The 12,410-nt window shown below is 45.7% G+C and overlaps 1 protein-coding gene across 1 annotated transcript in view; it reads right to left on the bottom strand.

Moving 5' to 3' along the window:
• Positions 1-12,410, bottom strand: part of ATP6V0A2 (ATPase H+ transporting V0 subunit a2) — a 56,822-nt gene that overhangs the window by 5,244 nt on the left and 39,168 nt on the right. The window contains exons 12-19 of the mRNA XM_008005137.3: positions 12,203-12,390; positions 12,015-12,105; positions 9,234-9,352; positions 8,171-8,381; positions 5,691-5,810; positions 4,530-4,649; positions 2,551-2,668; positions 91-262 (exon numbers count right to left, since the gene is read on the bottom strand). Coding sequence (XP_008003328.1) covers positions 91-262; positions 2,551-2,668; positions 4,530-4,649; positions 5,691-5,810; positions 8,171-8,381; positions 9,234-9,352; positions 12,015-12,105; positions 12,203-12,390 — 1,139 coding nt within the window. The remainder of the gene's footprint in view (positions 1-90; positions 263-2,550; positions 2,669-4,529; positions 4,650-5,690; positions 5,811-8,170; positions 8,382-9,233; positions 9,353-12,014; positions 12,106-12,202; positions 12,391-12,410) is intronic.

Genomic DNA, 12,410 nt, shown 5'->3' with positions numbered 1-12,410 from the left:
AGGGCTGTGTATATTCGGAGAGGCGGAGCGGTGGGCGGGGGGCGGGTATGTTTTTTAAATAACAGTTCCAAGGCTAGGTTTCAAACTCACCAGTGGAGGCGTATGGCGTGAAGAAACGCAGAAAGCCCTTCCATGATCAGAAGGATGAAAATGGTCAGAACTGCAAAGAGCGCGATAACCGGGAGCAGCAGCAAGACGCCATAGGTGGTGTCGACGCGGAGGCCCACGCGCATCAGCATGGCCCACAGGACATCAGATAGCTCTGCAAGGGAGTGCAGCCCGCACAGGTCACGCCTGCTTACGTACAGTGGGTCCCCCTGGGAGCTCCCTGGACTATTTCCCTCTGACAGCTCTGAACTATCATCCCATAAAATAATAGACACACAGGTAACACAGACCCAACTGCTTCTCATGGGAAAGCCAGTCAGCTCTGACACCGTCTCAAACACTAAGGAAGACCTAGTGCTCCAAAAACATCAGAGGCATCTTCCAAAGGGAGGTCTTGCCCCAGACTAGGTTTGGGTTAGTGACCTCCCAAAGCAGCACTGGACCAGGCAGCCAGAAACAGGCTCCCAGACCTGGTTCTGCCACTGAGGGACCAACTGGATGGCCGTGAGTAAAGCGCCGACACTTAGCGGGCTTCTGCCACCACCTCTGCAAAATGGAGATGAATGACCACAGGGCCCCTCCAGCCATATGATTCCAGGCCTTCAGCTATGCTTATAAAAACATGAGCATTTTTTAATTTAAAAAAAAAAAAGACACTCTCTTGTCCAGTGGTTCCACAAGCACAGGCAGTGCTTGCTTTGCACAGTACTGCAGAAGTACAAAAGAGACCTTGCCATCAAAAACATCCGAAGCATCCCTATTAATCCATGGGGGAAAAGGTTTGTTCTGTGGCCTTTAAAATTTGTGTTAAAACATTAAAAACTCTCTTATTGTTGGCTATATTGTTGGCCAACAATGAGAGAGTTGTTTTTTGTTTTTTGTTTTTTGTTTTGAGACGGAGTCTTGCTCTGTCGCCCAGGCTGGAGTGCAATGGCACAATCTCGGCTCACTGCAAGCTCTGCCTCCCGAGTTCACGCCATTCTCCTGCCTCAGCTTCCCAAGTAACGGGGACTACAGGTGCCCACCACCATGCCCAGCTAATTTTTTGTATTTTTAGTAGAGACGGGGTTTCACTGTGTTAGCCAGGATGGTCTTAAAATCTCCTGACCTTGTGATCCGCCCACCGAGGCCTCCCAAAGTGCTGGGATTACAGGCATGAGCCACCGCACCCGGCCAATAGAAGAGTTTTTAATGTTTTAACAAAAACTATAGGGAAATGAAAAAATGGTAAATATATCTTTAAAACATTAGAACCACTGGGTATTAAAGTCTTTTGTCTGTTATTAAAAAAAAAAACAAAAAAAAAAAAACCCCGTTTATTAGGGTAGTTTGAACAGTGCTTGGTTCCTGTTGCGTAACTTGGCAAGCTGGGTGACCTGATCCAGAGCAAGCATCTTTCCTAATACTTGCCAAATTGTCCTATTTTTTTTTCCTTTAACTTTTTTTTTTTGAGACAGAGTCTTGCTCTGTCACCCAGGCTGGAAGGCAGTGACGTGATCTTGGCTCACTGCAACCTCCGCCTCCTAAGTTCACGCAATTCTCCTGCCTCAGCCTCCCAAGTCGCTGGGACTACAGGCACCCGCCACCATGCCCAGCTAATTTTTGTATTTTTAGTAGAGATGGGCTTTTGCCACGCTGGCCAGGCTGGTGTCAAACTCCTGACCTCAGGTGATCCACCTGCCTCGGCCTCCCAAAGTGCTGAGATTACAGGTGTGAGCCACCGCACCCGGCCTGTCCTATTATTTTCTAAGTTTGAACCCACTTGCAACACTGCACCCTTTGCACCCTTCAGTGTCCTGAAACATTGCCGAGCACCACTGCTGGGTCATCAGCATCTTCATCACAACACCCGCTGCACATAGGGTGGTAAATGCACCTGCACCTACCTGCACAGCTAGTTACTGTGGTGACTGAAATTGGAACCATGCTGCTGGGGAACAGGTGTTAATTACACTGTGGAAACTAACATGTGTGCATTACTGGAATCGTACAAAGGGAGGACTCCTGTGATCAGAGCTACCATGAGTGCTGTGGCAGGACTTGCTTGAAATAAACAGATATTCACACCTGGTAAGGCAGCACTGAATAAAATAACTACTAACAGAAACAGGAATGGCAACAGCAGCAAGTGTTTACACCAGAGGCTCCCAAGCCATCTCAGTTCTCAAAGCCCCTTGTGTCTCAGTGATTGTTTTTTTTTAATTGGGCAGCCTCTGAAGCCAGACCAGCCTCAGAGAGACCCCCTGTGATTTTTCCACAGCACCCCTCAGCCAAAAGAAATAGCCGAGAGCTGTGTATTAAGTAGTGAATAGTATAAGTTCACATGGCAGCTGAAAGATGGTGCTATGACTATTAGTTACCAAGTTAAAATATCCCACAGTGCCCCCTGAGTCTGCTGGCACTACAGGGCGTTGGGAACTGCAGGTCTAAGCAGGAACTTACGTGCATGAGCCAGGCTGAGCGCCCAGAGCCTCAGGTAGGAGGCGGTGTTGGAGATGCATCCCAGACAGTACTCGATGGAATGGATTACTTGGGTCATTAATATTTCTCCAAAATTAAACTGAGAGAGATCACACAACATATGTTAGAGTCATGATGTTACACGTGTACTTCTACATGCCAAGTGGGTTCCACTTCAAGGATTACAATGAAGGAGCTGCTGGCTGGATGCTGGTGAGAACACGCCGGAGCGGGAGGAACAGAAACCCGAGACTTGCACTCTGTCCATCACTCTGGCACTCCCCAGCTCCAGGACCAGCCTTTACCAGCCCAAATCCCCACCTTCATCAGCCCCACTCCCACCCCACGCCTCAGACTCCCATGTGTAAACCAAGATGCTAGACCAGAGGAACTGCCACGGCCACAGCTGCTATACAAATGGGATTCCTGGGCAGGTCTCAGTAATGATGAAGCCTCTGCTGATAAAATAGGTATTCACCAACCGCAAGAGTAGAAGGCGATTCACTAGACGTGAGCATTCTAAGTAGAGCCAACCAGGGAAAACTATGCAAGGGGTCCCTGATAGGAAAAGGGCTGCAAAACACCAGGCAAGGTGACTCGGATGCGCTTTCCAGCTCTGCTTTTGTTTCTCTATGATGCTAGAACTTAATAATTAATTGTCCCGAATTAAAACATGAAACTACATAACAATTACAAAATGCTGATTATATGAAATTTTGTTTGGTCCTCACTAAATGGTCAAAGTAAAGTTTCCAAGAAAAGAAAGCAGAGGCCGTGCTCTGCTCTGTCTGCCCGGGACTGCACCTCTCTTCTTTGTGGGGAGCTACTACTTCCCTGTCCAGCCTTATATCCCCAACCACAGTTGCTCTGAATTATGTCCCCAAAAGTCTTATCCTGAAGCCCTAACCGCAATGTGACTGTATTTGAAGACAGAACCTTTGAGGAGGTAATCAAGGTTGAGTGAGGTCAGGAGGTGGGCCCTGACCCACTGTGACTGCTGTCTTCTGGGAAGAGCAGGAAAAGCAGGGGAACAGGCACAGAGGACAGGCCCCGGGCCGACACACAGCAAGCGAGCAGGGAGGCCTCGGGGAAAGCAGCCTGCCAGCATCTCAGTCCGGGCCTGCCAGCCTCCGGAGCTGTGAGAAAAAGTCTCTTATTGAAGCCACCCAGTCTGTGGTATTTTATTATGGCAGCCCCAGGAGACTAAGACAGCAGTCACTGGTGCAGGGGACTGAGGCGGCAGTCACTGGTGCAGGGGACTGAGGCGGCAGTCACTGGTGCAAGGACAGCAAGTATGTGGGGATTTTTTTCCTAAGAGTAACAAGCTGGTAAGGGCGCTTTGCTCGCTGATGGAAAAACTGAAAAAATAAGCCCAGGGCAACTTGTGACCATGGTTCTAGCATCATGGGGCCAACTGACTTCACAATATTAAGAAAACTTACGAAGAAAAAAAGCCAACCAAGGCCTGTTGGAATTGGAGACCCAAAAACTGTAATCATCCTGAAACCAACTCTACCTCTGTCCTGCCATGAGCTGGTAAAAATCCCTTTGCAATCAGAAAAAACTGGGTCTCTATTTCTTCCAACTATGGAAAAGTTCTGACTGACACAAGAAACTTCTGAAAGCAATGTTCATGGCACCTTAAGTCACTCCAGTCATAACTGGTAATATAACAGCAGAAATCCCACTGGAGAAGGAAAAGGACAAAATGACCCGAACTCACATATAATGCCACCAACTCTATCATCAAACAGCATTTGGAAAGCGCTAACCTTCACTCGAACCCTAACCACCGCCTGGTTGGCTTCAACAATGGAAACTGGTTTCTCATAGTTCTGGAGGCTGGAAGTCCCATTTCCTTAACCATTTTTTAAGATGATTAAATATTATCTTAACATGATTATCTCTATGGAAGCTTGGTTACTTATCTAAGTTTATCAATAGCAGTTGAAAAGATTTACCTCTTCACACGCCATTTCCCTACATCCATCTTCCACCTGGTGATTTCCCTCTTCCACATCTTGGTTTCCCAGCAATGAAACTTCTTCCTCACTATCTTTCCTTATAAGTGTGTAACCACTCTAACAACCAAAAGAGCACAGAGTCAGTGCCTGTAAAACTACAAGGTTGTGACAAAACAAAAATTTATTTATAGTTTCTTTGTTTCTCTTAATGATTCAGCTCTTTAAGAATAAAAAAGTTCTTCAGGCCAGGTGCAGTGGCTCACACCTGTAATCACAGCACTTTGGGAGGCCGAGGCAGGTGAATCACCTGAGGTCAGGAGTTCGAGACTAGCCTGTGCAACATGGAAAAACCCCGTCTTTTACTAAAAATACAAAAATTAGCAGGGTGTGGTGGTAGGTGCCTATAGTCCTCCTACTCAAGGGCTGAGGCAAGAGAATTGCTTCAACCCAGGAGGCAGACGTTGCAGTAAGCTGAGATAGTGCCACTGACTCCAGCCTGGGCAACAGAGGAAGACTCCAGTCTCAAAAAAAAAAAAGGAAAAAGAAAAAAGAAAATCTTAAAGAAGAAATTAAGAAGAATGTGGAAAAAGGCATTTTAATTATGCCCATCTGAATTGAAGGATTGAGTTAAACTCCTAATAAGCCTGTAGTTCATGCCAGCAGGGCCTGTCTCCACGGGCCCTGGACACAGCAGGCTCTTTCAACATCAATGTTTTATTTACTTATTTATTTTGAGACAAGAGTTTTGCTCTGCTGCCCAGGTTGGAGTGCAGTGGCATGATCACAGCTCACTGCAACCTCTGCCGGCCAGGCTCAAGCAATCTCCCACCTCAGCCTCCTGAGTACCTGGGACTACAGGTGCACACCACCACACCGGCTTATTTTTGTATTTTTGGTAGAGACAGGGTTTCACCATGTTGCCCAGGCTGGTCTCAAACTCCTGGGCTCAAGTGATCTGCCCGCTTTGGCCTCCCAAAGTGCTGGGATTACAGGTGTGAGCTACCATGCCCAGCCAACGTCAATGTTTTAAATAAAGGAAACTTTGGCTTTTAAATCAAGACAAGGAACCCTCCAGGGGTGTTTTCTACACAAATCCTTATATAACTGAAAGCAGACTTTGCTCACACTTTACAAACATGCATCCAAACCGGCACTTACCCGGTTCACGCCGAAGCAACTACGCCCATTGTGAAGCCACAACAAAAACAGTGGCTTTCCCAAGAAGAGGACGGGGACAGACAATGCTGTGACAACCAGCAGCACTCTCTGGACATACTCCTGTTAGTGCAGAAGGTGAGAAACTCGATTACAACGTGAACGCACGCTTGCGGTGTCAGTAGCACACGATGAAATCAGTAAAGATCAAACAATGTCTCCACGTGAGGAACATTAAATAAATGCCAGCCAGCTACACTTGCCAGTGGGTTTTCTTTCCCTAAACTCACAGCTGAATTCTAGAACTGATACATAACATTAATGACCCCGTGGTAAATATTATTTTGTTTCAGACCAGCAAGGAAGCTTTACAAAAATTGTAAATAAAGTCAAACTCCAACTAATCATTTTCTGGAAACATTGTAAATGAAAAAGCATAGCACAAGCAGAATATTTTTTATATTTTTGGTTCTGTTTTCCTGTTATTTGATGATTATAAAGACTGTTTGAGGACTCCTGAGTGTGAAGCAAGTGGATTTACCTCCACACACAGAAAATCGTGGAAGAGAATTCAGAACAAAACCAAAAAAACTTCCTTAGAAAAACCAAGATTTATAGTTACTTAAAGCTAAATCAAGAGCAAAACTCACTCAGGCTTACACAGCCACGGCAGTCCGCATGGCTTTCCAGGGTCTGGACAGGACACTGTGCTGTCCAAACTTACCACTCTCCATGGTTGCCCCTCATCAAAAACAGGTCCCTAGAGCTCTGTGTGCTACTCAGGCACAGGGCTGTATTATCTATACAACATCAACACGATGAGCCTCTTGAAAAGCCGAGAGAGGTGGCGGCCACAGGCAGAGCCATATCAGAAGTCCTAGGCTGGAGCCAGGCTGACCTAGGTTACCAGCCTGGCCCTACAGACCGCTGAGTAACCAGGACTGCCCTGAGCCACCGGTTATCACCAGTAACAGGGGATGACACCACCTACCTCCTGGGGCTGTTGTGAGAACTAAGAAACACCAAGTAAGGAAAGCACACTTTCAGGTGTGCGGCAGGTACTGAATAAAGGGAGCTGCCCTTCACTGATGTTTCTGTCCACAGTGCCTATGCCCACTGAACGCCCTTGCTTTTATCTGTGGTGTCTATGCCATTGTACAAAGCTTCAACAAAATAATGAGAAAATGCAATTCTTAAAAATCATAAACAAGAGAAACAAAAAAAAGCAGAAACTTGAAAAGTTCAGAGAACGCAAATATGCATCTCGTCAACGAGGCCAAAGTTACGTAAGTTGAGCTTCAAATCTGACGTAAAACTTTCCAGCACCCAATAGAATGTGAAAAACAAAACCAAATGTTCCATTCACAGATTAACAAGATGAAGAACCAAAACACGGCTCAGGAGGAACACAGGCTCGGACACTACCAACTGGGAGGGTTTCCCAGATGTCTTCACAGACACTGGACAACGTGGTGAGCTGTGTCTGGGCCAGCATCCACGGGCAGGAGGTGCCGTGGTGCTCACAGCAGAAAGACCCTCAATGTAAGGTGGGTAAGAACTATGGCAAATGCTGACATTTACTGAGTAGCTGGCTTGTGCAAGCACGTTTGTACGCACTTTGGACACATGTGCGCTACACCATGAACCAGCTCCTATTTTTAGTCCCACTTTACAGATGAGGAAACGGAGGCAGAGAGAAGTTAGTCATCTGTTCAAAGTTCCATTCTGAGGAAATGGCAGAGTGGGGCCTCAAGCAGAGCAGTCAATCCTGAGAGCCCACTGTGACATCACACAAACGTACAGTGAGAGGAAAGCTCATTTTTTGAAAGAGTCCATGTGCTGTGACCCAGGTGGTCCCTTCTAAATGGGGGGACTGGGCAGCCCTCAGGAAACCCTCTGGTAATGCATTTTCTTCCCACCAGTTCTGTTGGTTTCAGGGGTTTTTTTGCTTTTGGTTTTCGTTGAGACAAGGTCTTGCTCTGTCACCCAGGTTGGAGTGAAGCAGAGCAGTTATGGTTCACTGCAGCCTCGACCTCCTGGGCTCAAGTGATCCTCCTGCCTCAGCTTCCCAAGTAACTGGGACTACAGGTACAGCCACCACGTCTGGCAAATTTTTGTATTTTTTGTAGAGATGAGGTCTTGCTGTGTTGCCCAGGCTGGTCTCGAACTCACAGGCTCAAGCAGTTCGCCAGCCTTGGCCTCCCAAAGTGCTGGGATTACAGAAATGAGCCACTGTGCCCGGCCTCTTCCTACTCATTCTGATGGCTACTGAATGGCAGCGAGTTTGGTCATGCTGCCTGACCAGAGCCTGCACACAGCAGTCGAGCTGGACTGGCATTCTCCAGTGATGACACACGCAGACAGAAGCAGCCTTCCCAGGCTCCTGGGAGTCTGCGGAGATCACCCCGACACTTCTACTGCTCAGAATAAAAGGCTATTGGGAATACTTTTGTTAAGTTCATGAGAGTGGGAAGATGACTCACCTGCCCTGTGTAAAGACCATTTGTTTTACTGGTTGGGAATAAAAACATGTTAATAAATTCAATCAGAATGCTGGGAGCAACTCTGGAGGTTTCTGCTGAAAAAACCAGCCACTTGTAGAAAATCATAAATATAAGGTATCCAAAGATACAGAGCATGAAGAGAAGTTCTGGGATGGAAACCAGGTAAATGTTGAACTTCTTCCTGAAGTGCCTAGAAAAGAAAAGGAATCAATCAACCCATGAACAAGATCAGCCTACGTTAAAAAGAGTAAATTTAACTCTCTACAACTAAACATAAAGCGAATTTCAGAATAACATCATTTCTCATATGATGACTCCAGATACATCTGAGTGTCCAGATACATCTACGAGGAAGAGATGTGAGGTCGGCCAAAATGACTACAGTTTTGGGGGTCAAATCTCACTCAAACTTTCTTCCTTGGTTCCCTAATTCAGAAACATTTTCTTCCTTAAAGTAAGGCTACACAATATTAGTGAATCTGGCTCCAAAATGCTGTATCTTGCATTGTTATAAAAGTTTTTCAAGACTCCAGTTATAGTGACTTAAAGCTACAACATCAAATTATACAAATTATGTTTAGAGATGAGAATGAACAGGTCTAGTTAGAGAAAAATGACACCATCTCTCACTCTTCATATACTAGCTCTAATAAAGTAAAAACAAAAAGATTTTTTATTTGTAAAATAAAAAGGGAATATGACAAGCATCCCTTCTGGAAATCGACATGAATGCACATGTCACGTGTCTCCCCCACTTGAATGGAAGCTCCATTGGGGCAATAAATTTTTTCTGCCCTCCTCACTGCTGAACCCCAAGTGCCTAGAATAGCACTTGGCACTACTATGCGCTTGATAAATAACATATTTGCTGAATGAATGAATTGCTGAAACCACAGAAAATCTAAACAGCCACAACAGAATCATGTAAATACAACATCATATTGGCTGCCCCTTACCCAATAAATAGTCACCAACAAGAAGCAAAACTGAAGAAATGCCAAGTTTGGTTTATAAATATTGCTTAAAAAAAATCTGTACTTACAAGTGGTTAAATATTCCCAGAATGACTCCAAAAGTCATGTGAATGATTCCTAAAATCACAGACATTTTCATTTTGAAAGAGTTTAGAAAGGTGAGGCGATTTGTGGCCAAGTTCCAAATCTAAAACCAAACCAAACAAAACAAAACAGAATCTTTAACTTCCTTCAACAGGTGACACTCAAGAAAGTCCCTGTCTTAACTCGAAAGGTGGCTCTAAGTTTAAGAAGGAAACAACATTCAGGCTTTTCTTTTGATGCTTTCAATCTGAGAACCATTGATTTCCTTAAACCAGGGCCACAGACAGTTACAAAACAATTTTATCACTGTTAACGCCAAAGGATGCCAGATGGAACCACATAGCACTTAGGGAGATGTGCCTAGGAAGTCTTGACAAAAGGCAAGGCGAGGGAGAGTCACACACAGCTCAGAGACTGGAAGGGTCAGGACGCTTTCAAGGTCCTGGGTTATGTCCCCTCTACCTGGGCAGGAGACATACATGTGTCATCACACGTTTATATACACGTGCCATACATGCTCCTGTATGTCTATTTTGTCATAAAGTTTAGCTGTGAATACAATGAAATCAGAAATGCTGCAAGTGGCCAAGCCAAGATGTGCCAAGAGGGACTCCAGGCCATGGCTGACTTCCCCAGGGTGCCCCTGGCTGGTCTGAGTCCCCACAACCTCCTCACTCACTCACTGCTTCCCTTACTGTCTGAAAATGAATTCCTACAACCTGCTCTTCAGGTGGGTTAGGAAAAGGGGAACAGGGCCTATTAAAACAGAATCTTTTTTTTATTTTTTTATTTTTGAGAAGTCTCACTCTGTCACCCAGGCTGGAATGCAGTGGCGCAGTATCGGCTCACTGCAACCTCCACCTCCCGGGTTCAAGCAATTCTCCTGCCTCAGCCTCCTGAGTAGCTGGACCAGCATGCCTGGCTACTGTTTGTATTTTTAGTAGAGACAGGGTTTTGCCATGTTGGCCAGGCTAGTCTCAAACACCTGACCTCAGGTGATCCTCCTGCCTTGGCCTCCCAAAGTGCTGGGATTACAGGTGTGAGCTACTGTGCCCGGCCTTTTTTTTTTTTTTTTAAGATAAGGGGTCTCACTGTCACCTAGGGCTACAGTACAGTGGAGCAATCACGGCTCACTGCAGCCTTGACCTCCTGGACTGAAGCAATCTTCCCACCTCAGCCTTCCAACAAGCTGGGACCACAAGCACGCACCACCACTCCCAGGTAATTTTAAAACTTCTAGTCTCCCAGTTCCTAGCCCTGAATTATCTCATTTTGCCCTTGGAAAAATAAGATTTTAGAATGAAGTATTCAGGGCTGAGAACTAGGAGGCCAGTCAACTTTGCTAATATATTTATATTATATATACTTTTATATATTATTTTAAAGTATGCATTTTATATATGTAATGTACATACATTGGTTTACTTTTGAACTAAATGAATGTAATGCCTAGTTTAAAATTAAGTTAAAACAGAAAGAAGACAAAACCATACCCCAATTTCCTCCAATGCCTCTCAAAAAAAAAAGAAAAAACTCACTCAAACTTTGTTCCTTGGTTCCCTTATTCAGAAACATTTCTTTCCTTAACACAAAGCTACAAGTTATTACTGAATTTGGCTCCAAAATACTGTGTCTTAAAGAAACTGTTGTAGCTGTGTTTCCAAGTTTTCAGTTACATTAAGACTTAATGCTACAACATGAAATTATACTAATCATGATCAGAGGTAAGAATAAACAGAACACACTAAGAGATACTGCCTCCTTGGAGAGCCCAGATTAAGGAATGCTAGACTTTTTTTGCCCAATGACTGTACACAATTACATCCACAAACTAATTTTGAGATGGTTTCTGAGTCATTCTTTTGATTCTCCAGAAAGCCCAGAAAAACCCCACCCAGCCCTGCAGTCCAGTGCCTCAATCACTGCCTGCTAAGCCTTAGAAGGGGCTGGGGGTCCTGGCACCCTGCGGCTACTTCTCCATTTTCTATTTTATTTATTTATTTATTTATTTATTTATTTATTTATTTACTTTTTGAGATGGAGTCTCGCTCTGTTGCCCAGGCTGGAGTGCAGTGGCGTGATCTCAGCTCACTGTAAGTTCTGCCTCCCAGGTTCACGCCATTCTCCTGCCTCAGCCTCCCAAGCAGCTGGGACTACAGGCGTCCACCACCACGCCCGCTAATTTTTTGTATTTTTAGTAGAGACAGGGTTTCACCGTGTTAGCCAGGATGGTCTCGATCTCCTGACCTCGTGATCTGCCCGCCTCGGCCTCCCAAAGTGCTGGAAATACAGGCCTGAGTACTTCTCCATTTTCTTTCTACTAACACTTCTCCCATTCCAAACAACTACCCCAGTAAGCTCTACAATAACCTTACGCTTCCTTTCAGCTCTAACATTCCATGCTACTTCTTTCCAGATCAAGGGTTTTTAAAAGTTCACATATACAAGGAAGAAATGTAGGAAATGGCACACATTTCGGGGCTACTGAAGTGCCATTTTTCACCAGAGGAAAATAGGTAGGACACATGACAGAACGCAGTCCTGGCTCTCTAAGGACTTCCTCTGACCTCACCTTCCCAAACCAAGGGACCCCAGCTCCTGGCCTCCCCACCCAGTGTCCGGGACTGGGATGCACAGGGGCTAATGCGCACCTCCCTCTCGGTGCAGCGTGAACCCTGCTCAACAGTCTAGAGAACCTTGTGGCGCCCGAAGCTAAGTGGCACCACAGAGCACCCAGAGACAATGACAGAGTGCGGTGCACTCACAGGATCAATGCCAAGGGGATAAGGGCCTCGGAACACTCCAGGAACACTTGGATCCAACTGCAAAATGCTGTTGTGCCTGACGACGCTGTCGCTGTAACAAAAAGCAGAGTGAGGAGGCTGACCAGGGAGGAGGAAGGTCTAGGAAACATGCGTCCCACCCAGAGCGTCACCTGCTATGGGACACTTACTTCCAAAGCACCATCTTCTTACGTTCTGCGGGGGGGTGGCTGGAGGTGTACATGGCAGACACGTTCCACCCGGAGCCAAACAGGTTGACTGACTTTGAGAAACAGTCATTGTAGATGAGGCCGGTGTACACCGAGAACAGCCCCATCAGCAGGAGGATGTACCGGCCATTAAAAAACATCCTCATGATCTGTGAAGGGCAAGGCGGGA

The sequence above is a fragment of the Chlorocebus sabaeus genome, chromosome 11 (assembly GCF_047675955.1).
Source record: "Chlorocebus sabaeus isolate Y175 chromosome 11, mChlSab1.0.hap1, whole genome shotgun sequence".
Taxonomy (NCBI): Eukaryota; Metazoa; Chordata; class Mammalia; order Primates; family Cercopithecidae; genus Chlorocebus; species Chlorocebus sabaeus.
The sequence above is the reverse complement of the archived record's forward strand: the minus strand, read 5'-3'. Positions and strand labels throughout refer to the sequence as shown.